At 35.5% G+C, this 26,168-nt stretch overlaps 4 protein-coding genes across 8 annotated transcripts; all 4 read right to left on the bottom strand.

The window, feature by feature from the left end:
- Positions 1-6,625: 6,625 nt before the first annotated feature.
- LOC115978742 lies at positions 6,626-8,718 on the bottom strand. Its single transcript, XM_031100600.1, has 3 exons — positions 7,726-8,718; positions 7,078-7,536; positions 6,626-7,037 (listed from the first exon to the last, which is right to left on the bottom strand). The coding sequence occupies exons 1-3, from the start codon at positions 8,011-8,013 to the stop codon at positions 6,891-6,893; spliced, it is 894 nt and encodes a 297-aa protein (XP_030956460.1). The 5' UTR covers positions 8,014-8,718; the 3' UTR covers positions 6,626-6,890.
- A 9-nt stretch (positions 8,719-8,727) lies between these two features.
- LOC115978743 lies at positions 8,728-12,597 on the bottom strand. 5 transcript variants are annotated; one of them, XR_004088850.1, is made up of 5 exons: positions 12,035-12,597; positions 11,780-11,851; positions 10,866-10,987; positions 10,458-10,785; positions 9,980-10,382 (listed from the first exon to the last, which is right to left on the bottom strand). XR_004088850.1 is itself a non-coding variant. In XM_031100601.1 (3 exons), the coding sequence occupies exons 1-2, from the start codon at positions 10,520-10,522 to the stop codon at positions 9,541-9,543; spliced, it is 495 nt and encodes a 164-aa protein (XP_030956461.1). In that variant the 5' UTR covers positions 10,523-10,858; the 3' UTR covers positions 8,728-8,984; position 9,540. The 5 variants fall into 5 exon arrangements, 2 of the variants coding, with proteins under 2 accessions (XP_030956461.1, XP_030956462.1); XR_004088852.1 differs by having other exon boundaries at positions 9,980-10,630; positions 10,698-10,785; XR_004088851.1 differs by having other exon boundaries at positions 9,980-10,585; positions 10,698-10,785.
- A 61-nt stretch (positions 12,598-12,658) lies between these two features.
- On the bottom strand, positions 12,659-18,626 carry LOC115979189 (TMV resistance protein N-like). Its single transcript, XM_031101163.1, has 6 exons — positions 18,260-18,626; positions 16,557-16,824; positions 15,845-16,353; positions 14,348-15,488; positions 13,859-14,131; positions 12,659-13,763 (listed from the first exon to the last, which is right to left on the bottom strand). Exons 1-6 carry the CDS (start codon positions 18,400-18,402, stop codon positions 12,816-12,818), a joined length of 3,282 nt encoding a protein of 1,093 aa, XP_030957023.1. The 5' UTR covers positions 18,403-18,626; the 3' UTR covers positions 12,659-12,815.
- Positions 18,627-23,962: 5,336 nt separating this feature from the next.
- Positions 23,963-25,018, bottom strand: LOC115981338. Its single transcript, XM_031103489.1, has one exon. The coding sequence runs from the start codon at positions 25,016-25,018 to the stop codon at positions 23,963-23,965; it is 1,056 nt and encodes a 351-aa protein (XP_030959349.1).
- Between the last annotated feature and the right edge of the window lie 1,150 nt (positions 25,019-26,168).

Raw genomic sequence — 26,168 nt, 5'->3', positions numbered from 1 at the left:
ATATTTCATCTCGTATTTCTGATTATTTGAATAATTTGAGTTGTCCAACTATGTCTAATTACAGATGGTATCAAGATGTTTTTACTTCCAGAGTGATGCTCCGGAAAGATTGTCTTATTGGAAAGAAAAGTTTATTGACGGTTTGCCTCCTATCTTTGCTCATAAGGTAAAACAAGAATCAATGAGTAAAAATGATTCTATTGATTATGATAATTTAACTTATGGAGACATTTTCAGTACTATTAAAAACCTTGGTCTCACTATGTGTAATGATAAAAAAATTTTAAAACACCAATTAAAGGATAAAAGAAAAACTAAATATGAGATGGGAAATTTCTGTGAACAATATAGTTTGCCTCCTATTGATGATTCTTTTGATATTAAAATTGGTAGTAGAGGTTCTTGTTGTAATGTTATAAAAACCAATGTTCTCACCGAGAGTAAAGAGGATAAAACTTTGGGAAAATTTAATAAAAAGAAATCTAATGAACAAACTGTTAATGATTTACAACATGAAATTAATATTGTTAAACAAGAGATAAGTGAATTAAGACATGATAACAATAATTTTAAACAAGGAAATGAGCATAAAGATGGAGATGAATCCAGTCAACAAGCTCTTCTTTCTGATAAAGGTATTCCTGACGCTTTCACTAATTCTCAACTTGTTCTTGTTAATAAAATAATTCCTCCAAAATGGTTTACAAAAGTTAAAATTGTTGTTTCTCTTGATTATCATTTCACTGTTATTGCCATGATAGATTCAGATGCGGATATGAACTGTATCCAAGAGGGACTGATTCCTTCAAAATACTTTGAAAAATCTACGGAAAGATTGGTTTCTGCTAATGGTTCTCAGATGAAAATTAAGTATGAATTGAATAATGCTCATGTATGCCATGCTAATGTCTGTTTCAAGATTCCTTCCGTTTTTGTTAAAAATATGACTGATAAAGTGATTCTTGGTTTGCCTTTTATAAATGCTTTATATCCTTTTCTTGTTGAACATGATGGAATTACTACTGATCCTTTTGGACAAAAAGTAAAGTTCAAATTTGCTTCAAAATTTGATATTGATACTAATACTGCTTCAAACATGATACATGCTAAAATTAAACATCTTAAATTCCTTCAGCAAGAAGTTAGATACAAGAAAATTGCTGAACAAATTTCTGATAAATTGTTGCAATCCAAAATTGATAATTTTCAGAAAATGTTGATTGATGATGTTTGCTCCGATGTTCCTAATGCGTTCTGGCATAGGAAGAAACATATTGTTGATTTGCCATATGTTAAAGATTTTGATGAGAAAAATATTCCCACAAAAGCTCGTCCTATCCAAATGAATGTTGAAACTGTTGAATTTTGCAAAAAGGAAATCAATGATTTGTTGCAGAAAAAATTGATTAGGAATAGCAAGTCCCCCTGGTCTTGTTCCGCTTTTTATGTCCAAAAAAATGCTGAGATTGAAAGAGGAACCCCAAGATTAGTCATTAACTACAAACCCTTGAATAAGGTTTTAGAATGGATTCGGTATCCTATTCCCAATAAGAATGACCTTGTCCATAGGCTGAGTGAAGCTGTCGTGTTCTCCAAGTTTGACATGAAATCTAGGTTCTGGCAAATTCAGATTAGTGAGAATGATAGGTACAAAACTGCTTTTACCACTCCTTTTGGACATTATGAGTGGAATGTTATGCCATTTGGCCTTAAAAATGCCCCAAGCAAGTTTCAAAATATCATGAATGATATTTTCAACTCCTTCAGTCATTTCACCATTGTTTATATTGATGATGTTCTTGTTTACTCTAGCTCTATTGACGAACACTGGAAACATTTGAATTCGTTTCTTGACACTATCAAAAGAAATGGTCTTGTTGTCTCAGCCAAGAAGGTTAAACTATTTCAAACCAAGGTTCGTTTTCTTGGCTATGATATCTCTGAAGGACAGCTTCGTCCTATAGATAGAGCCATCCAATTTGCTGATAAGTTTCCTGATATTATCATTGACAAAACACAGCTTCAAAGATTTCTTGGGTCATTAAACTATGTCACAGATTTTTACAAAGATATGAGGAAACAATGCAAACCTCTGTTTGATCGGTTAAAAAGTAATCCTCCTCCTTGTTCTGATGTTCATACTTCTATTGTTAAACAAATCAAATCTCATGTTAAGACATTGCCTTGTCTTGGTATCCCTACTGTTGGTGCTTTCAAAATTGTTGAAACCGATGCCTCTAACGTTGGTTATGGTGGTATTCTAAAACAAAGAGTTTCTCTTGAGTCATCTGAAGAAATTGTTCGTTTCTATTTTGGTATTTGGAATAATGCACAGTTAAATTATAGTACTATTAAAAAGGAAATTTTATCTATAGTACTATGTATTTCAAAATTTCAAAGTGATTTGTTAAACCAAAAGTTTTTGTTACGTATTGATTGCAAAAGTGCTAAATGTGTTATTGAAAAAGATGTTGAAAATATTGCTTCAAAACATATTTTTGCTAGATGGCAAGCTATTTTAAGCGTTTTTTATTTTGATATTGAATATATTAAAGGATCTCAAAATTCTATCCCTGATTTCCTTACCCGTGAATTTCTGCAATGTCACAATGGCAAGTAGAAGACCGAAAGATAATCATCCTGCTGAAACTTCTAAACAAATTGTTAAAAAAGAACCTGCTTCTCCCCTTGACATTACTAACCGTTTCACCACCCTAGGAACCATACCTAGGCTTAATTACTCCACTGTTCTTGCTTCATCTTATGACCCTTATGCCATAACCCTTGTTAACCAGCCCATTAAAACTGTTTTTCCAAAATATTCCCCTCAATACATCAAAAAACAATATTTCCAACACTTGTTTTATATTGAACCCAATAGAGCCTCTATTTCTGATCCTCTCAGACTTGCTAGGAGTTATTTCACTCCAAAGTTTCATTGGATTCCGGAACATAGAGAAAAGAATTTAAATTATTATTCCGATCTTCTGCGTCATGAAAGATCTATTATTATTAACACCATTTTTGATAAAGATGATACTTCCAAAATTATTTACCATGGTGTTTACTTGGTCAATTTTATTTCTGAAGAAAATTGGGGCTCTTCTCTTACATCTACCAGAACAATGCCAAGTTCCCCCATTCCCTATTCATATTATGATTATATCATGGCTTGGTCAAGATTCATGCTGCACCAGAATGAAAACATATCTCATTCCTGGTTTGTTAACTTTGACAAAAATTTCACTGGTGATTTGCCTCTTTGGTTCAACCACTGGTGGGCCCAATTTGGTCCTATTACTGAATTATTTCCTGCACCATTGCTTGATGCTTTTGAATGTTTCAAGAAATGTTATAGGTGTGATGCTTATGGAGCCAAATTTCCTGCTTTGCTTCATTTTGTTAAAAAATATAAAATACCTTGGATATTGAAATGGCAATATGAGAAAGACGGTGATGTTCTCTCTAAGCATTGGTATGTAAAATGGTGGGGCAAATTCCCTCACTCAACGTATTATTATTGTTGTTGCCTCTATTTCCAGAGAATCTTCATCTGCTGCTGCTTTGCCCATGGCAAAAGATCATTCCCTTGTTCAAAACCCTGCTCCTACTGATGCTCTCTCTTCTTCTTCCGGCAAAAATGTTCAGTCTCCAGAACAAAATAAAATCTCCTCTATTGACAATTTGAAAAAAAATCCTGATGCTCTTCTAGCTTTACTCAAATGGGCAGAAGAAGCTGTTGCTAATCAAGAAGAATCCAAAGCCTCCTCAGAAGAATCTGTTGCTCGCAACCCCTATTTCCCATATGATCAGGAGTTGTTTGGACATGATGAAGATAACACTCCAGATCTTCAAGAAGATTGAGCTTATTTGTCTAGCCTGCATAAAGGCCAAATGCTACAATGTTTACTAGTGAACTTTCACTGTTAATTTCCACTCTTGATGATAATGTTTTGAAAAGATGATTCTCCATGTTTCCCGTGACTTTTAGTCACACCAAGATTGCTTTCAGCAAATTATTACTATTATTTTTTACTGTTAACTTTTACTGTTCACAAGTACTGTTTACTCAAAACTTTGCCTATTTAAGGGGGGATGTCCCTTAAGGGTTTTTCAAGTCAAGTTTTAGTTTTGATTTCTCTTCCCTTAGAACTAGCCTTCTTAGAGAGAGAATTCCTTACTTCTACTACTACTAATACCTTGTTCACCATTGTTCACTACAAACTTTGTAATCCTACAAATCTTGTAACTAGGACTAGTTCAAGCTTTGTAACTGTTAACATGTAACTGTTGAGATCTTGTATTCACTACTACTGTAAGTGTTTATTCTACTTTCAATAACAAGTATTTTCATTTTTATGTTCATTATTTTACTTGTTGCTACCGCCACCTTGGACAAATTACCGCCATACCGGACGGTTCTAAATTGCTTTCATTTACTTTGAACTATTGTTCTCATTTACTTTGAATTATTTTGATATATACCACTTGGCTGGTTCTACTGCCTTATTATTGTTCTTACATTCAAGTTATTTACTTTCAAGCTATTTTTTGTTCTTATTTTCAAGTTATTTACTTTCTTGTTACTTACATTCATTATTTTCTTGACAATACTGTGCTTCTGTCTCTTCCCATCAGCAGTGCGTCCCCTTCCCCCTTTATATATATATATATATATAATGTCAAATCCATATATTTTATAAGCTCAAACATTAGCCTAAATACACTAACCCAATGCATTAGCTTAAATAATATTTTCTATGACATTTTTTTATTTTAAAATATCTTTTATTGTATCAATTGAAATATCTATTTTGGGAAACACTCGAAAATTGCCAGTACAACCTTATATTTTATCTGATGATACATTTTAGAGGAGTAGCAACTTATTTGATGGCCAATGCAGTATATTTTGCCGGTATAGCTGTTACCAGTACGATATTGACTTATTTGGTATTAGGTTTGTTCTTTGCTTTCGTTAATTTGGGATTAGAATTAATATGAGGATTAGGTTTTGCTATAATTTTTTATGCTGGGAACTAAATTTAAACTATGTGTTTCCTAATTTGCTTCTGATTGCCAAGAAGGAAGATGCTTTTGTGTTCTGTAATCTTGCCTTGATTCTAAAGAGTTGTCAAGACATTTTATTTTTTTTTTTAAGAAAAAGAGAGTTGTTAGACTTAGAATCCGTTTGGGAACATCTTACTTAGCTAAAATTGAAAACTTTTTGCTGAAAGTACTGTAAATAAAACTAAAAAATAGCTGAAATAGTACAGTGAGGCCATGAATAATAGTAAAAAGTGCAATGAGATTCATGAATAATAGTAAAAATAAACTAAATAGTAAAAAAAGCTGACTTTTGAAGTCAATGCCTAACGCAACCTTAGACTACGCATTTGGAATCTCAAGTTTATTCGAATTTCAAACCTTTTATGATTGGGAGTTCGAACTTGTTGATTTTCTTATAAACATATGTATTATTATACCTTATTACTAGTGAAATTGATTATATGAGATGGTAGCTAAATAGTAATGGATAATTCAGTGAAGAACATAACATTAGTATAATATATAAGAGGGAAATAGAATAAAAGTAAAATTGGTGCCTATGAAGTAGATGCATGAAGCTAATGGTCCAAATATTCACCTTGATTTGAAAACAATATTCAAAACTCATGGTACCTAAAATTGGACTTGGCTTGGTCCAATGTTCTAGACCGTCAAAATCATGACACGTGGTTAAAAGTGGACACGTGTCATAATTCTGATGAGTCGCTACACAAAGCATTGGATTCAATCTTTGTCTATTAATTTACTATGGATGATACACTTGGAAAATGTTAACTTTTATAGGTACATATTGTTTTTCTCTTCTTCTTTTTTTTAACTTTTTGTGCCAACACTTGAGAGATGTGTGACAAATTACTTATTAGTTCATCCGTCTTCAATTTAAGTCCAAATGAATCAAATCTCTCCACCAATCAAAAGCTTTGTAGTTCGGTGGTATTGAATGATCTCCTTTATGAGAAGAACCATAATTCAAATCCTCATTCCCTCACTGGTTGTAAATTTTTTTTTTTAAAAAAAAAATCCCCTCTCGTCCACTTGGCAACAATTGAATTATTATAAAACTAATTCAAAAAATAAAAAATAAAAAAATTGTCCATCTTTTCTTCCAAGCACAATCTTCTATCCACCATTTTACTTTCCTTTCCCTTATTATTATTATTATTATTATTATTTTAAAGCAAACAATAAATTGTTGTTAAAAATCAATAACAATGAACAAAGGAATTTCTTTGGTATTTTCACTATTCGGAAGCACTTATTTCTCAGTAAATGCCTATGCACCTAGGCTACTCACAGAAACTTGACTAAGTGAATAGGCTCCAAATGTTCTTTAAGACGACAACCGTATCCCAATCAGCTACTATATACAAATCCAATTGAGCCTACCTTCTTAACTCTGTGTGGGCAATTATCCCCTTACAGAAAGTGTTTCCAACATGTGTATTAGTCACATTATTGTTTATGACAATTTTTTTCTACTCAATTATCTCAGCTAGAGATCACTTTCTAGTGATTACTACATGAACATGCATTTATTTCCTTAAAACGAAGAAAATGTGCAAACAAGGAGTTCATTTTTAATCGTTCCTTCCAATAAAATTAAAGCATATTTTTAACAGCTCACTATTAGTGACAATGCCTTTGTTGCCTCCTATTATTGCAAAAACTAAAGATAGTGCTCACATTAGTCCAAGGAACAAGAAACTTGGGACCAATATAAGTTAACTAAGCAGCAGAGATTATGAGTGTCTAGTTAGATTTGTAATTGAGAACAGAAGGGAGAACCGCTAAGAAAAGCAGCAGAACAATAACAGGAGATGCTATTCTAGCACATGCTTGCCTTTCTCTTTAAGCATGGAGAAGTTTTGCTTATTTCTTTTTCTACTGTGAGCCGTCAAATGAAGGATGAGACCCCAATTGTCAGACAATGAGGCCAAGCCATGCATTGTAGTTTGCTTAAACTCTTCCTCATCATTCAGCAAAAAAAAAAAAAAAAACAAACTCTTCCTCATCATGCTGATGTACAAGACGGAGTCCACACTTCACTGTCAAGTCTGGGCAATTGCTAACAATTGAAGCATCAATGTGATTACATTGATTCGACCAATCTGGAAATGAGCTATGTGGTATATAGGATAGCCACATGAATCCACCTAGATGTAACAACATGACATCGTCTTTAGTAAGGCAATAGGCATGGAGAGGTTCCAAAGAACCAACATTGCTTTCCAAATGGCAATAAAGATGATGGGCATTTTCTGAATTAAGAATGTCTAGGATGGCAGTAGGATCCTTGATGTTGACTGAGAAAGAAACACATAGAGCGAGTCCCCTCCAAGTACTATCATCATATAAATTTGGAGGTAGATGGATTGTCACTGGTGGCTTGCCACTACGATGGTTGAACCACTCAAGAATTTCACTTGGAGGAAAACAAGAATTATATACCAAACTTCGATCAAATTCCTGTAAAATAGCAACATGATGTTCAATGAGAGAGAATTTTTCTGACAATTCAAAATTGTTAAAATCAGTAAAAGAGGGGGTGATTCAACCATGGCTCTCCTTATAAGGGGGATCAGACAATGCCACTGATGACTGAACTAGAAGGGAGCTTGGTAGTAATTTGAAAGGAAATACACATTAATTTGTTACCTGTAAATCACTTTTGCTGAGTTGATTATCAGGGTTTTGATCTTCAAGATAGATGCTATCTCTACTGCTTTGCTCTGGGTAAATGGGTCTTCTCAACCTTCCAATGTTTGGATCCTCGTATGAACAACCAGCTTCATTCTTTGGCTTATCATTTGGAGAATCACTAGCTACTGATTGATGGATGAGTTCCATAATGTAAAAAGGCACAGTAGACCACTTAATGATCGTTTGCTCAAACTCTTCCACATCTTGATGGTATAAGAAACGTTGCCCACACTTCTTCACCATCAAACCTGGGAAGTCGCTTCCAATTGAGACCCCAATCTGACTGCTCTGATTAAAAAAATCTGACAATTCCCACGAGGTATGTAGTATAGCCAAATGAATCCCTGTATATTTAACCACGTGAAGTTCTCTTCAGTGATTTGATAGAGAAGGGGAGATTCTAGACTACCTTTCTCAGCATCCAAATGACAAATAAGGTGGTGGGTAATGTCTGAATCCAGATTATCACTTGTGATAGTTGGATGCTCATGGACTGAAAATGAAGCAAATAAAACTAGTCCTATCCAAGTACTAGCATTCCTGAAATTTGAAGCTAGCTGGATAGACAGAGAAGGGCCTGGACTTTAATGCCTAAATCATTCCGGAATTTCACTTTGAGGAGGGCATTTATTCATAGAGAATGTTTGATTTGAGGATGCTTTTGAGGATGATTTTAATGGTTGGTGTTCCACTAAATCTTCACGAATGATGTCCCAATTGTCATAAAGTGAAGCCCTCAAGTGGAATCGAATTTACCAAAACTCGATTCCACAAGACGAAGTCCACACTTCTGTACAATCCAGCCTGGCCAGTCGCTTGCAATTGAGACCTCTATGTGGTTGCATTGATTTATCTTATCTGAAAGCCACCAATATGGTATATACGATAGCCAAATGAATCCATGTAGATGTAACCACTTTGAGTTCTTCTTTAAAGGTGCTATATACATGGAGAGGTGTCAAACCACCTATATCCATATCAAACAGACAACTAAGGTGGTGGGGAATTTCAGTTTCCAGATTGTCAAGAAAATCAGTTGGATACTCTTGGACTGAAAATGCAGCACATATAGCAAATCCCAGCCAATTAGAATCATTATGCAAATTTGAAGTTAACTGGATTGCCATTGAGGATCCAGATGCATAATGGCTGAATAACTCTGGAATCTTAGTTGGATCGAAACAACAATCATATGGATAGTGTAAATGAAAATCCTGTAAAATAGATATATTGATAACTATTCAGTAACACATACAATGTTGGGAAAATTTCAACAAAATATAAATTTGATAATTATAGACTTATAGTAGTCAATATTTGATAAGTTTTTATCAATTGATGGGCTAAATATAAGAGGTTTTATAAAGAATTTTTATAAAATTTAAACTTAATTAAAAAATACATATTAGAATAATGACGTGCAAAAATATGAACTTCCAAAACACAAAACCTTTTGTAAAAAAATTTGGACTTTCAAAAATTTATGGGATTATATTAGAATTATAATAAAAAAGCTCTTCACAAGTGCAACATGTGTATTCAAAAGTTAGATGTTTGAAGTTCATTATTTTTTATTTGATCTTATTAGTTTAAGTTTTTTAAACTTATTATAATTATTGCATAAGAGTATTTTGAATCATTTAAAAAATAGACACCAAAAAAGTTGTGCTCTCTTTAACAATGGTATAGAAGGTTACAGATGGTGTAAAGTGGAAATGAAAGTCTATTAAATTAGACATATAAAGGTCGTGAGAGAAACAGAGAGGTACCTCAGAGTGTTCTTGACGATGACAATAATGGGTTGGTCCCCCCGGCATCAATGAATTTTTGATAGCAAGTTCCACAAACTTTTTCCTGATAATGTGGCACTCTTAATGTCCCATTAGATCTGCCAGTTCCACTGGTTTCTCCCTCATCTTCATCATCCTGATCATAATCATGGCTTGGCTGCTTTATTTTTTCCTGAAGCCCTCTCAATGTCCCATTTGATCCACCAGTTCCACTGGTTTCCCCCTCAACATTATCATCATCATGGCTCTGCTGCTTTGTTCTAGATTGATGAGCAGTAAATTGATAAATGAGATCGGAATTATCAGAAAACATGGTTGAGCATTGGACTAATGTTTGCACCAACTCTCCCACATTTTGCTGGTACACAAGACTGTAACCACAGTTCTGCACCATCAAGTCTTGGCTATCACTACCAAATAAAGCAGTCAAGAGATTGCTACAATTCAACTTATCTGAAAATCGAGCATGAGGTACATGCATGATCCAAATGAATTTACTTTGCTTTAACCAAATAAATTTGTTGTGTTCAGACTCAGGGATGTAATGTTTATTTGACACCGTCCGGCTGCCCATGTCACTTGACTTCTCAAAGAACAAGAAAAGCCATGAGAAATTTCTGTAGCCAAATTGTCAAGAATGAGAGTTGGATGCTTGTGCATTGTGAATGTAGCAAATAGAGCAATTCCTATCCAGTCAGAATTAGTATAAAGATTTGGAATTAGCTGGATTCTCAATAAAGAACCACTTTGATGGCAAAACCATTCTGGAATTTCACATTTAGGAAAACAATCATTATAAATATAGCGTTGACTAGAGCAGCCCTGTAAAATAGAAAATATGGAGCTTCATGAGAGACTGAGAGAGAGACTGAGAGTGTGAGTGTGAAAGAGAGAGACCTGAAAGTAGCTTTGAAACCAATGCTCAAGGCCTCTATTGATACAATTGCTGAGTTCATTCTCATCCAATACGCTTAACTGGATAGAACTGAAGTTTGAATCTTTTGTAGCACCCCCGATACCTGAGTCTATTCCAAGTAAAGCACAAACCCTCCTTGTTCTCATCAAATATGCTGTTTATGCAGAAAGTTGAATTGAGGCAAGTTCTTAAATGGACAAATGTCTATGGATATTATTTACCTGAGGACAAGCATGCCAAGAGGCAATTCTTTGAGTACTTGAAAGGTTTGTCATTTCCTCCAACTTGAAGGAAACAATGTGTCTCATCCTGTATTTGTAATGTAGGGTTAAGCTGAGTCTGGGTCTAAGTGACTTCATCAATGTGCAGAGGAGGAACTTCAAGTTTACCTCAGTGTAGAGGGCTCATCAAAGGATTTTTTTTGAAGGTTCCACACAAAATTTGCTAGACTGCCCTTGTCTTCAGTTCACAATATGCCATGAAGTTTGAGATGCTTATAGCTCATAACCTTCTGCAAAATTCAGAACTGGGTCAACCTATTAAATGCTGATTTTCATTTTCCTACTATCTTTACTACTTGCATAAGACTGACTAGAAATTGAAGCTTTCCCGTTAATGCTTGTCTTGTATTCTAATGGCAATAGGGTGACTCGAACTACTTTGAAAATTTAGTTTGACCTTTAGAGATTTGGCTATAAAATGTGGACAAAGGATCCTAAAGGATAGAAAGATCATTTTAAATGCAAAAACTTAAAAGGAATAAAAGAGTTATAATAGCCGCTACAGTTGCTATGCCAACAATAATGAAATTGTGGCCCTGCGATCCTCACTATATCAAATATTCTTATTAATAGAGAGAGAACAAAAAATATTAAAGACCTTCAACCAGCTCTTCAACCAGTCAAATACAAGCTATATTCTTCCAAAGACCCAATCAAAGACATTAAAATGCACAGCCATTTTAACTTTTGGTTAGCATGTCTTAAATGACCAGCTAACCTAGTAAATTATTACAGACCATTTAGGTGTGATGCAAATCATTTACGATTTATCTCAAACAATCTTGTACACAGCCAACAAATTTGATGTAGCTTCTAAAATTCAGAATGATACACATTTTCTACAAAAGTCAGGATTCTAAGCGACTGCTGTACATAATTTTTTAAATCAAGAAACCAATTAAGTCCAAACGAATGAATAAAACTAGGAAACAATTGCAAGATCTTTCTTCACCATGGTAAGTTAAGCAGAAATTATGCATCTCAATTTGAAAAATCAGATTAAAAAAAACACAAAATCATACCAGACAGTCGCATCCAAGGCAAAAGGAAATCTGGGGCCTGCTAGTGACTTCAACCGCAACCATCCTAGTCAACTGCATTAACAAAAAAATAAGACCAATTAACCAAATTACAATTTTTAAGTTCAGAAACTTATTCAGTACCTTTTTTTTTTTTTTTTTATAGAAACACAATAAATACTTATAAGTTGATATGATATCCATTGCCATTGTGTAACAGATGCAAATGAAACAGTGCTACCAAAAATGGAAACATACCTTGGCATCAAATGCAAAAAGAAACCGGTCAGAAACGACCGAGGAGAAACAGTTTCAATGTGATTTTTTGATTGAGGCATATTTCTTCAGAGTTCATCAACGTGTCCTCTGTTTCTTCGACCCCCAACCTTTTATAGAATACCCATAATCAACAGCATCATCTTCTTGAGGAGGACAGGTGCATTCTACGTGGACCCCCCACATTTTTATAGAATAACAGGTGTCATCTGACTCATGTCTAACTGAAACCTTAACACGATTCTGGTCAGTTGGATTTGATTCATTCAAATGTCTCTGCAGCAGAGACCATTGAGTTAGAGAAAATAAATATTGTAAACATGGAATATGTCCATCTAGATCAATAGACTGATATTCACGATTTTCATAACCATTGATGGAAATTTCAACAAAGCCATGAAAGGCTCTGGTCCAGGAACAATACAGACAACCAATTTTGGAAAATTGCGACCAACAAAGAAAAATATGGAGTTATCAACACTTCGATGATTAAACCATTTCAGCATCTCAGTTCCCCAAAAAGTAATAACATCATGAATGCCATCAAAGCTCTCCATTAACCCAAACAATAGTTTAGATGGTAAATTATTGGAGAACTGCAGATCCATTAATTTGTTGCTTCTTGCACTACCACATACGCTATTTGGTAAAATCCCAATAATTCCTATTACCTGCATGCAATTAGAAAATTCAATATTTTTCATTTAGCAAATCTCGTAAAGTATTTAGATAAAGTAACAAAAATTGTTTCTTTATATATATCTTAAAGAAAGAGAGAGACCTGATTAAATAGCCCGCTTGGTGAGGTATTCAACAACATGGAACCATCCACAAAAACCATAATTAATGATTGTGGAAGTCCTTGAATTTCACGAAGAAGCTTGCAATTCTTAGCATTAAGGTGTTGTAATCTGGGAAATCTGCTAATGCTTTCAGGGATGGTAACAATATTGGTATAAGATAGATTTAATTCTACCAATGCGGGGAAGTAATCAGGCTTCATCAAAAGATCTAATTCAATTATGCCTTCACATCCACGGAGATTCAATTCTCTCATTTTCACAAACCCATATCCGGAAGAGCCATCAAAAGAATCGCACGTCGGTCTCAATTTGGCAGTAGGAGTCCGGAAGTGCCAAAGCTGTTGCAATTTATAAATGCTATCTGGAAGATCCCCAAGGTTTTTGCACTCAGCAAGGTTTAATTGGTGAAGCTTAGTGAGATGCTCGATTGATGAAGGCACCTCTCTAATACCACTCCCTTCTAATTCTAAATACTGTAAACATTCCATTTCTTGATGAAAATTAGGGAGCTTCTCAAGGCTTGTGCAGTCAGTAAGAATAAAATGATAAAGTGATTTCAACCTGAGCTGGCTTGGAAGAATTTGAAGTTTTCTACAACCAACGAGAACCCAATCTGTAAGCTTTTCAAGAGATCCAAAGCATTCATCAATCTCAACTAAATTTTCACAACCAGAGAGGCACAAGTACTTTAAATTTTGGGCCCCTAATTCAGTTAATTTAACTAAATTTTTACAACAAAAGAGGTTCAAATACCATAAATTTGGGGCCCCTAATTCAGTTAATTTAACTAAATTTTTACAACCAGCGAGCTCCAAACTCTTTAAATTTGGGGCCCATAATTTAGGTAATTCCGTAATAAATTCACAACCTCTGAGATTGGCATTTATCAAATTTTCCAACCGACACTCCTGTAGGAAAAAAAAAAAATCAAAAGTTAACTACAACAAAATTTAAAATAAAAAATTTAACAAAAATCTCAATTTAAAAATATACATAATCATACCTGCGTGATTAGCTTTGGCAATCTAATGCGACTATGTGGCATCTCAATAGCAACAAGTTGTTCAGGAAAATACTCAGATGGCCAGTGAAAAGGATAATTGGGCCACTTAAGAAATATTAGACTATTGGGAAGAAATTCAAGTGGTTTACGAATACGCACATTCTCAACTATTAGAAATTTCAGATTTACCATCCTTCTGAAAGTTTCAATGTGTAGCTGCACCTTTACTGATTGAGGCGAATGCAACATTATGCCTCGAATTTTTTTGGATCCCTAAGTGGAGAAGCATCAAGTCAACTATAGAAAGTAATATAATTTTCCAAATGTATAATGATTTTGAAATTTTATGCAAAAACAATATAGATTAACTAGTATTTTATAACATGTTAGAAAGAAAAAAAAAATGAAAGAAAAAAAACAATACATCTACCTAGTGAAAAAGAAAAAAAAAAATAAAGAGCAAAATAATTGAGGAAAAAGAACTTATACCTCATTTCTAGTTAGTACTTCAAGCGAATCCTTAAAACAAAATAACCTGCTACGTTCTTCAAGGATGTCTTGTGCTTCTTGTCGAACAACTTCCTTGCCCATTTGTTGTATCAAGTCATGCATTAACAATCTACCAACTTCATCAACAGATATGAGACACTTATTAACAAGTCTCGGAATGCCAAAGTTAGGACATAATCCACAAGCATTTAATATCTTTACAACATAATCTTTGTTCCATCCTTTGAAGAAGCATGCAATATCGAGGAAAATATTTTTCTCATGGTCATTCAATCCATCATAACTTACTCGAAGTATTTTTTGAACGTCTTTATTGGGGATTTTGTTATACATATCATATGCACTTTCCCATTCATCTTTAGCTTTTCCACACAAATCACGAGCTATTATTTCTAGAGCTAGTGGAAGGCCATTGGAAAAATCTATGAATTTAGTTGCAAGTTCAAAATAATCTTCATCACTTGGTATGTTTCCATGGAAGGCATGCGCTTTAAAGAGTCGAAGAGCTTCATGTTTGTTCAATTGCTCAACCTCGAATTCCTTGACCTTGTAAATTGTACAAACTTTTTCTTCAAAGGCAGCTAACAAGCTTCTATCTCTTAATGTTATAATGACTCTACTTCCGGAAGCAAACCAATTACATTTTCCAAGCAAATTTTCTATTCTTGTCGAATCATCAACATCATCAAGAATTAAAAAAAGCTTTTTACAGCGAAGTCTCCTCTCTATCAAACTGATTCCTTCAAATCTGCTGCCCGCTTTCCAATTTCCATCCCCTAAAATGTCATTAAGAAGTTGCTTTTGTAGTTTGATTATGCCAGTATTTGTACTTAATTTTTCTCTAACATTCTCTAAAAAGCTGCTTCCATCAAAATGTTTAGCAATTTTATTATAAACAGCTTTTGCGATTGTAGTCTTTCCTACTCCGGGAAGGCCATACATCCCTACCATGCAAACTTCATCTAACCCAATATCTAAAATTGACTCTATGGCCTCTGCACGAGAATTTATTCCAACTGGGTATTCAGCAACATATAACGACATCCAATTTAATTTAGCATTTGATATCTCTTCAACAATGTTTTGGATGAAGACAGCTTCAGATTTATATGGAGCGCAGCTGACAATCACATGAAAACATATAATTAGATAGATTAGCAGATGAACTACAAATTCAAGATATTTAGTTGAGTTTGTGAGTTATAAAACACAACTAATGTGTTCTTTTTAAATAAAGTAAATGGAATGTAATTCATATATTTGATAACTATTATTGATATTAACATCAAATTTGAAGTATAAAAATACATAAGAGAAACTCATAATTGGACCTTTGTAGACTAAGTTCGTACCAGATGATATGATCAAAATAAAATTACTTCCATAATTTTGCATGCAATGGTTATGACAAACTACATTAGTAGTATATAAAATTAGTAAATTCACGAATCATGATATCAAAAATTAGATACATACCCTTTCTTGTAATGCCATCCAGATGCATTAGCTGCTTTTCTTAGAGCATCCCTCCACCTCTGCACCTTGTTCTTGTTATTCTTGAACTTCTTTTCGTGATTAGCCAGTGCAGTTCCAAAGTTTCCCTTTTGATTTCGTATTTCTGATGGATCAACATTGTAAAAAACTGGACGAATTTGAACCTCTTGGTCCTTTTCTCTACACTCAACAATCTCAGCAAGTTCATCCAAGCACCATTTGGACTCTGCATAGTTTTTAGAGAAGACAACAACCAAAATCGATGATTTTTTTATGGCTTGGATAAGTTCTTCTGAAATTTCTTCTCCCTTTTGAAGTTTATCATCAATGAAGGTGTCAAAGCCTTTGTCGCACAAAGCTTTATATAAATAGCCAGTAAAACCTTCACGGGTATCTTCACCTCTAAAGCTTAAGAAGACATCATACTTCCATCGGTGAGTGGAAGAAGAAGAGGTGGCTTCTACATTGTTTAGGAAATCCATTGATGGGATCTATAAACGGAAGATTAAGAAAAGAGTGAATTGAATCAGAGAAAGAAATAGGAATCAGATCAGTGCAACAGGAAATGTGTTTGGAATGCAATTAAAGTGAAGAAAGTATTAGAGTGAGTGAGGTGTAGGTATAAGAAAACGAAAAATGCATATCTTTTTAAATAAAAAACAATTGTAGAGTAAAAACACTAGTGTAAACACACCTGTACAATTGTTCTTCGTTCCATATTTGCCCTAGTATTTGCAGAGAATGACAAGGCAGGAAGTGTGTAGACAGGGATTGTGTTCATAATGTTCTGGTCACTAATAGCATTGTCTGCATCAATTTCACCACAGTCAAATATATCATCGGCATGAACATTGGTAGTAATTTCATGGTTATCAATGTCTATCTCAAAGTTGCCTCGATCAATCCTCTCTTCATACTCATCTCCATCGACAAAATCTTCACCATTAACAGTCATTGTGAACCTATCAAAGTCAATTGTAATATGTTAGTTACAAAACATTTTATCTAGTCAAAGCACAAATTCCAATTCATTCAAAGGGCATGACTTTCATTACACATTCTTACGTTAGACAAAAAATATCTTCAAATTAGTTTTGATAAAAAAACCTAGCTATATAGCCGTTTCATACCCAATACAAGAAAGCCCAAATCCTTCTTTGGTCATGCTAAGACTACCTATTTCATACCCAATACCACCAAAAAAAAAAAAAAAAAATCCAAAATCCTTCTAAGGTCATGATAAAAACACACTCTTGATAAGAACCTAACATTACTAAAGACGCTAAATAAATTTTGCTAACAAAAACCATGCAAATAAATACTCAAAATTTACCCTAACAAAACAAAGTTGTATATATTCGCAATATCATAGTATTTTAACTAAGTTATGTTAAGTATCTACCAAATAAATAAGCAAAGTAAAACCCACACTGCAACAATAAATAATACTTAACTACAATGGCAATAAAACCCTTAGTAAATTTGTTGAGAGGGAGGAATAGCGATAGAGAGAGGCCATGTGGTGTGAGATAGAGAAAATGTAGTGTCAGACGTGTAGGTGTTATGGGTGAGTGAGTAGTGAGGCAGTGGGTTTGTTCTGGGTTTGAGTGTTTCAGTTTTCTGCTACGTGTGCTACGTGTTTCAGTTTTTTACTGACATAAATTGAGTCTTACAGATGCAGGTTTACTTTTTAAAAACTTAAGACTATAAGACTCAAGATCCATGAGGCAAAAAAACCTCCACATCAGCAAGTGGAACTCGAGTCTTTGAGATGCGAGTTTTATACTATAAAAACTCGAGATGTTACTTTACTTAATCGTTTTTAATGCATGCTAACTAACGACATACAATCCCAAAATTATGCTAGCCAACAAATTACACCCATGTGTGTACATCATTGAGTGTATAATAGAAAAATGGTGAAATTTACCCAATATTGCTCAAAACTCACTCACATCAGACTATGTATTTCTGTGTAAATATGCAAGTTAGCTACAATATCCATGTCTATGTAAATATATACGATTACTGTAGCTTTTTGTAGCTTTGTATTTTAATTTTTTATTATATTTTCTCTCCCCACTCTCATCATATTATCTCTCTTCCTCTAACTCTATTCCCTGACTATCTCCTCTTGAATTCCAGCATCTCTACAAATTCATCAAAATCATCCTAAATTTAGATCTAAACTCATTAAACCCATATACAAAAATTTAGATCCCAAACTCATCAAACATATATGAATCATTATACCCAATATACCAAAAAAATAATAATAATAATCATCAAACCCATATACAAAAAAAAAAAATATATATATATATATATATATATGAATCATCAAACCCATATTGCACAAAAGAAGAAGAAGAAGAGGTAGAAAAGAAGAAGAAGCACCAGCAGCAGCAGCGGCGAAGAAGAAGCCGTAGCGGTGAAGAAGAAGAACCAGTAGCGATAGCTGGGCGGCGAAGAAAAAGCAGACCAGCAGCAGCAGCGGTGGCTGTGAAGAAGAAGCAGAGCAGCAGCATCGGTGGCAACATGGCTGAGAGAGGGGTGAGAGGCGACAGATTTGATCAGTTGCCCACCTCAAAAAAAAGTATGTGTCTGTGTGAGTACTACCATGATACCATCCTATATGGGTAAGTGGAAGTGGAACACGCGTTTTCCACAAAGATACCTTCCAGTCGTCTCCTCCTGACTGTCCTCTAATTTTTTTGACAACGCGCAATGAATTTTCCACAGTACATGCAAGAAACTTTACCACTTTTTCCACAATACCTCTTTTTGACTAAAAATTATAAGCACAGAGTGAACGCATTCAAACGTCCGTCAGAAACTTTACTGCTCCTTCCACAATACATGCATTCTCTTGTTGACTCATTGAAAAAGTGAGAGTGAACGCAATGAAAAAGAAGAGTAGTGGGTTGTCTGTGTGAATACGACCATCTACCATCCCATATGTACAAGTGTGACTCGCGTTTTCCAGGAAGGTACTATACAGTTGTCTCCTTCTGACTTTCCTCTAATTTTCTGACAAGGCGCAATGAATTTTCCACAATATATGCCTGAAACTTTACCACTCTTTCCACAGTACATGCCAGAAATGCCAGAAACTTTACCACTCTTTCCACAAAACATGCCTTCTCTTTTTGACTGAAAATTAAGAACGCAAAGAGTGAACGCATTAAAAGAAATATATTGCAATCAACTGCATGCCATTTTCTAAAAAAAAAGTAAGTCAAGTCCAGTAAATATTTTGATATTAGATTTCTATTTGTTGGATCTACCTAACTGTAAACAAACAAAACACACAAAATTGATGAAGAAGTTTGTCCACAAATTTGAAAAGAAAGTTCAAGAATCTTCAAATCAATTGTCATGAAATTTCCCGAAGTCCAATACGGTGCTTATAAGTCATCATATGTTGAGAACACTTCTACATCCACAAAATACTGAATTGAAGAGAAAGTATCTTGCTTTTACGAGCTGAAAATAAAAGTTTAGATAGGTATTACATAATAGAGCTTATAAGATAACACTTTCACCACATCCACAAAATACCAAATTTTGGAGCTCCATATGTATGGTGCATTTTCTTTGCCATCCTCACTTAATTTTTGATTATTATATATGCCTCTGTGTCTACATGTTTTTGTAGGTTCAAATTATCATTAATGATAGGTGTAAACATTCCATTTGATTCTGACCTGTGCCCGAGCCCTTCTATACCAATTAGGGATGGCAACGGGTCGGGTTCGGGCCGGGTTACTTTGTACCCGGACCCGACCCGCGGATCTGTATCTATTACCCGAACCCGACCCGGTTAATAAACGGATTTTTTCCCAGGCTCCAAACCCGGCCCGTCGGGCTCCATGGGCCCCGACCACTTTAGGGCCCAATCCTAAGCCCTAATGGCCTAAACCGTGGCCCAATTTTTTTTTTTTTTAAATTCCGTAATTAATTTAATAAATCTCAGATTCTACACTAATTTAATTTATAATAATTATTTTAGATTTCTACAATAATTTTAGATTTCAAATTTCACATAAATCTACAATAATTTACTTTTAGATTTCTCATTTTCCCTTTCAAAACACAACCCCAAATACAGAAATCACAAGAAATAATACATAAAAATCACAAACCCATACATAAATCCTAAATACATAACCCAAATACATAAAATAAAAAAAAAATAAAAAATAAAAAAAATTCTTCCTTACAACAAGATTTGCCACAAGTTCAAATATATACAAAATAAATCCCCCAAATCCAAATCCGGGACCATTACATCAAGTTCAAAAATCTACAAAATAAATCCCACAAATGAATATACACAATAATACCCCTTTCAGGCACCAAGTAATGAACCCAAAAAAGAAAAAAAGAAAAAAAGAGAGATCTTGGTGGTGGCAGATCTTGGCTGAGCTACACTTGGAGAAGACAGATCGGAGCTCAGAGAAGACAAAGAAAGAGAGAAACAAACCTGTGACGATCTTGAGACCGGCGGTGACAGAGCTTGAGACTGACGATGACAGAGCTTGAGGCCGGCGGTGAGATCGTGTGATGGTGGCGGTGACAGAGGTTAGAGCTTGAGGCTGAGTCCGTGAGTGAGAGGGAGAAGAGAGTGAGAAAGGTAGAGGAGACCGAGGCTGTGAGGGAAATGGATGGAGAGTGGGACGGCTGAGTATGGAATATGAGAGGAAGTAGGGTTTTTTTAGTTTATATATATATATATATATATATATATATATATATATATATAAAAGGGGTTTTTTGGTAATTTAATACTTAAACGGGTCGGGTCTGGGTCGGGTATGACAAAAACCCGAACCCGACCCGGACCCGCTTCGGGTTTTTTTTTTTAAAAGACCCATACCCGACCTTATTATTTATCGGACCAGATAAAATCCGACCCATTAGAGTCGGGCCGGACCGGATGTCCTCGGGTCGGACTTTTATTGTCATCCCTAATACCAATGACAAGAAATCAATCTACTATCAAAATTATCAACATTGTGTGTGGAGTCTAATGAGCAGATTAACCCAAAAGTGGCCTAATACAAATTTCCAAGTGAGTTTTTTTTTTTTTTTTTTTTTTTTTTGAGAAGCCAGATCAAAGACCTGGGAACAATATTCCATAAAACAGAAACTTAATGAACATCATACAAAAACAACGGGGCAATATCAGCTGGCAAATCAGATAACCAAACCTGAACCCCCTTAACTGACTTTGCTTTCTTAGCAAGCGCGTCTGCCACAGCATTACACTTACGATTAACAAAAGCAAATTCTACAAACTGAAAAACATCAGAGTGCATCCGAATATCGCCTAAGATGTTGCCGAAACTGGCCATACAATCCGCACCATGAAGGAGAGCATTAATGATAACTGTGGAATCCCCTTCAACCACAACACGATTGAGACCAAGCTCTAAAGCAAACTGAACAGCCTTCAAACAAGCTAAGGCTTCCAAATCTGCCACTGAATGGGCCAAAGGAATGGACGCAGACAGAGCACCCACGGCCTCCCCTCTGTTATTACGAACAATGACACCTAAACCCGCCAAATGAGAAGCACGAAACACCGCAGCATCGAAGTTTACCTTGAAACAATGAGGTTCAGGAGGGCGCCGCTGCTGCATAGAAAAAGGACGAAGAGGAGCGGGCTCCTCTGTCTATGCTTGAAGAAACTCTTGCAGGTAGCTCCCTGCTCTACTGCAAATGCTCTGGACAGGAAGGGCTGGGCGACCAAAGTGGATCGCATTACGTCTATTCCACAAGAACCAAGCAATGGTAACAAAAATCTCAGCTCTGAACTCGTCACGGCAAAACAGAAACCTGGAAAGTAAGTCGTTGAAGGAGCTTGGTTCTGCTGGTACAGAGTGGTTGAACCATTCCAACGTGTTCCACACACCCGAAATAACTTCACAAGCCCAAATTGCATGGATGGCGTCTTCAGGATGATCCTTGCACAGTGCACAGTTCGCATTTGGAACGATGTTCCGCCGATGAAGATTCACCATTGTTGGTAGGGCGTTATTGCAAATTCGCCACACAAAATGCTTTATTTTGTTAGGAACCCGTAGCTGCCAAATACCTTTCCAGAATTTTCTCTGAACTTCCAAGTTTGAGCTACCTGCACTAGAAGATGAATCACAGGAAACTAGCAATTTGTAAGCACTACAAGTAATGAACATACCAGTCAGCGTGAACGCCCAAGTGATTCGATCAACAGGACGTCGAATGCTCAAAGGAATTCCCAAGATAATCTCAGCTTCATGGGGCAGAAACAATTGCTGCACAACCTCCGTTTTCCATGCCACTTGTTCTTGATCAATCAAAGAGGACACTTTCGCATCAGGAGCCAAAGGTGGAAAGGGTGATATGACTGAGCAGTTAGTACTTCCAGGCAGCCACCTATCCTCCTTAATTCGCACAGCCTCCCCTGTACCAATGCGCCAAACCATCCCTTTTCGAATTACATCCCTAGCACTAATAATGCTTTTCCAAGCATAAGACCCCGAGCTAGAAGCTTGAGCTTCCAAGATAGAGTAATCCGGGAAGAAACGGGCCTTGAAAACTCTATGGCATAGAGAATCAGGATTATTAATCAGACGCCACACTTGTTTCGCCAATAAAGCATCGTTGAATTTTTCAATTTCTTTAAACCCCAACCCCCCTACTTCTTTGGCTTCACATAAACGCTCCCATTTCACCCAGTGGGTTTTCCGATTCTCTCCACCATATCCCCACCAAAATTTGCGAAATTAATCCTTCCAGATCCTTAACAAGACCCTTTGGGAGTTTAAAAAAACTCATGGTATAAGTTGGTATTGCCTGAATTACTGACTTGATCAGAACCTCCCTGCCCGCCTGTGATAAAAGCTTCTCTTTCCACCCTTGAAGTTTTTTCCATACTCTTTCTTTAATATAGATAAAACTCTGTTTTTTTGCCCTACCCACCAATGCTGGAAAACCCAAATACTTCTCAAATTGGCATATAGCTGGAACACCCAATACCTGTTGAATCCGAACCCGCACCTCCTGGGGGGTGTTAAAACTAAAAAAGATATTAGTTTTCTCCCGATTAATTTTCTGCCCTGTACCCCTCTCATATGTAGCTAGAATTTCCAGAATTTTCTGACACTCAGCTTCTTTGGCATTGCAAAATAACACACTGTCATCTGCAAAAAATAAGTGTGTTATTTTTGGGCCATTTCTGCAGATAGCTACACCCCGAATATGCCCCTCAACTTCAGCTTTAGTCAATAAGCTTTGCAAACCCATAGCACAAATTAGGAAGAGATAAGGCGACAGAGGATCACCTTGCCGAAGGCCACGACTAGGTTTGATATTACCAACCGGTTGTCCATTGAGCAAGACAGAATAGGATACCGAACTAATGCACGACATGATGAGACTAACCATTCTTTCCCCAAGCCCGAGATGCCTCATAGCACGCTCCAAAAATTCCCACTCGACCCTATCATAAGCTTTGCTCATATCCAGCTTAAGCGCCATTTGACCCACTCTCCCATTTGTTTTCCTCTTGAGATAATGCAGAGTTTCAAAGGCCACAAGCACATTATCCGAGATAAGCCTACCTAACAAAAAAGCACTTTGAGATTCCGGGATAGCACTAGCTAGGAATTTTTTCAACCGGTTCACTAGCACTTTGGAAATCAATTTATAGACCACATTACAAAGGCTAATAGGGCGGAAATCAGCAGCTTTCTTTGGATGTTTAACTTTAGGGATCAAGGCAATAAAAGTGGAATTAAGAGCCTCTGGCATTACCCCAGAATTGAGAGCATTTAGGACCACAGATGTTACATCACCACCCACAATATGCCAAAAGGACTTATAGAAGATAGGGGACATACCATCAGGACCAGGTGCAGTAAATGGAGCCATTTGATCGAGAGCCCTCCTCACCTCCTCAGCATGGAAATCTCGGCCCAGCAAGCTAGCATCTTCCTCAGTTATGGCTGGGTGATTACCACTCAAAATATCTTCAAAGCCTGAAGGATTTGATGTGGTGTAAATGTCCCTGAAATATTGCTCAAAAATACCACCCATTCGGCCTTCATCATCTCTCTACACCCCATCACTATCCTCCAAACCGGCAATGAAGTTTCGTCGGTTTCTTTGGTTTGCCCTACAATGGAAAAACCGTGAGTTGCTATCTCCTTCCTTAAGCCAAGCATTCCGGGATCGTTGCTTCCACATGCATTCTTCCCTATTTTTCAACTTCTGAATTTCTTCCCTCAGCATATAAATTCTCCTCGGGTTAGTTCGATAACAGCCACCTTCTTCAGCTTCTTGCAACTCGTTAAGCTTCTTTTTCAAGGAATTACGGACATGCCCAAAACTTCTTTTATCCCACACCTTCAAATTGAGTTGACAAGCCACAATCTTTTGTTGAAAACCCCAAACTAACTCTGACACAGCTTGCTCACCCCAAGATTCTTTAATCACAGTTTCACAAGATAAATCTTTTAACCACATAGCTTCAAATCGAAATGGTTTACCCTTTCTATAAAATCGCCTGAATTCAGAATCCGAACAAAGCAACAGCGGCTTATGGTCAGAATGGAAAGCATCTAGATGATGAATGCGGGAGGTGGGGAATTTCAAGATCCAATCAATGGTTGCTACACCCCTGTCTAACCAAATCCAGGTATTTTGATCACCCGGTCTACGATTACACCAAATGAAATGGTAGCCATTAAAACCCAGGTCTTTCAGTCTACAGAAGTCCAAAGCATCCCTGAAACTCTGCATTTGTCGCTCCGGTCTATCCAGCCAACCTAATTTCTCATCAGCAAACAAAATTTCATTGAAATCACCTAAACACACCCAAGGCAACGATGAACGGTGGCTTAAATCTCGAAGAAGAGACCAGGAGTTTTCCCGGCTGGCTGTATCAGGGTCTCCATAGAAACTTGTGAAACGCCAGGCGTCATCCACTCCATGGTTAATAATAGCATCAATATGTCGATTGGAAGAAGATTGCACATCCACATCAACATCAGATTTCCAATACAAAGCAAGGCCACCACCTGAATTAACACGAGGAACAAAGAAAAGATTAGTAAATTGAATCCGTCTACCAACTCTCTCTAAAACAGATTTGTCAGCTTTGGTTTCCATTAAGAAAACCAACTTGGGATCTTTTGTAGCTTTGGTTTCCAAGTGAGTTAATTTGTTGTAAAAATTAGATTTCAATTAGAGTTTAATTTTGCTCCACATGTCCCATCTAATCTAAGTTTTTTTAATTTTTTGTGCCAAGTAAGTTAATTCAGTGTAGAAAAAGATGAGTTCAATATATATAAATCATAAAAAACACTTAATCATATATTTAACTCTATATATAAAATTAGAGGAAAAAAGAGTTTGGATGATTTTATATTTATGGGTCATTTTTTTGTGTAACTAAAAATAATTCAAATTTATAAGTTGTTTTTGTAACATACCATGCTATATACGGTCCATTACTAACTAGGTAATGTGTATATATATTCAATTAGAATCATAATTGTTTTGTTTTTGTTAGCTTTCCATAAAAATTAAATTGTTTAGATTTTTTCTGTCATTTTTTCTCTAAACTGATGAGCATATTTTTTATACTGTTGTTTATTAAGATATTTTGTACGCGAAGATCTTGAACCTAAAAAATTGTAATTAAACTAAATAATCTTATGCACCTATCTCCATTCAATTTAGGAGATACTATGGAATTAATCTATTCTTTTTTATTTTGTGTTGTATTTAATAGAATTTCACGTACAATGATTGCGAATTGATATTGTATATGTAGTATCTAATAATGATTTTCAAAATTATATACATAATAATAATGTAACGAGAAACTTAGCATAACTAATATCATGAAAATTGCAAAGAAAAACATTTTAGTATCTCTAAATGTCCTGGTTGAACTAATATCTTATATATTTAATAACTCAAGCTAATATCAATTAAAAAAAAAAAAAAAATACCAAATCAACCATGTTTTTCACTACCAGCTCTTATAGTCTCGGCTACAATGCTAGTAACAATTCTTACAAGGAATACTTTTACTTTTGGTCTTTTCTTTCCATGGTTCATAGCATGGGACATAAAAGTAAAATTTTTTTCCTTTAAAAACAAGTAATTTCTTTCTTAAATTATTGAATTGTTACCAAAACTGGAAAATGGGAGTTTGAACTTTGGTTCTTTTCATAAGGAAATCATTAAATATCACTAAACTATAAAACTCTTGAAGTTACAACTAAAAGTAAATTATTAATGTGACATAAAT

The sequence above is a fragment of the Quercus lobata genome, chromosome 3, assembly GCF_001633185.2.
Source record: "Quercus lobata isolate SW786 chromosome 3, ValleyOak3.0 Primary Assembly, whole genome shotgun sequence".
Taxonomy (NCBI): Eukaryota; Viridiplantae; Streptophyta; class Magnoliopsida; order Fagales; family Fagaceae; genus Quercus; species Quercus lobata.
The sequence above is the reverse complement of the archived record's forward strand: the minus strand, read 5'-3'. Positions and strand labels throughout refer to the sequence as shown.

Excerpts from the sequence above, each read along its gene's own strand:
- LOC115978742 (XM_031100600.1), bottom strand. The coding sequence starts at position 8,013 with ATGGTGAAGAAGTGTGGGCAACGTTTCTTATACCATCAAGATGTGGAA. Across the intron at positions 7,537-7,725 it reads TCAGCAAAAGTGATTTACAG|GAATTTGATCGAAGTTTGGT; the intron begins GTAACAAATTAA and ends GCTATTTTACAG. Across the intron at positions 7,038-7,077 it reads TTGTACATCAGCATGATGAG|GAAGAGTTTAAGCAAACTAC; the intron begins GAAGAGTTTGTT and ends CTGAATGATGAG.
- LOC115978743 (XM_031100601.1), bottom strand. The coding sequence starts at position 10,522 with ATGAGAATGAACTCAGCAATTGTATCAATAGAGGCCTTGAGCATTGGT. Across the intron at positions 9,971-10,457 it reads GGTTTCAAAGCTACTTTCAG|TGATAGCCAAGACTTGATGG; the intron begins GTCTCTCTCTTT and ends TTTATTTGGTAG.
- LOC115979189 (XM_031101163.1), bottom strand. The coding sequence starts at position 18,402 with ATGTTGCCACCGATGCTGCTGCTCTGCTTCTTCTTCACAGCCACCGCT. Across the intron at positions 16,354-16,556 it reads AACGAAGAACAATTGTACAG|ATCCCATCAATGGATTTCCT; the intron begins GTGTGTTTACAC and ends TTCCGTTTATAG. Across the intron at positions 14,132-14,347 it reads AAGTACTAACTAGAAATGAG|GGATCCAAAAAAATTCGAGG; the intron begins GTATAAGTTCTT and ends TTCTCCACTTAG.
- LOC115981338 (XM_031103489.1), bottom strand. The coding sequence starts at position 25,018 with ATGGAAACCAAAGCTGACAAATCTGTTTTAGAGAGAGTTGGTAGACGG.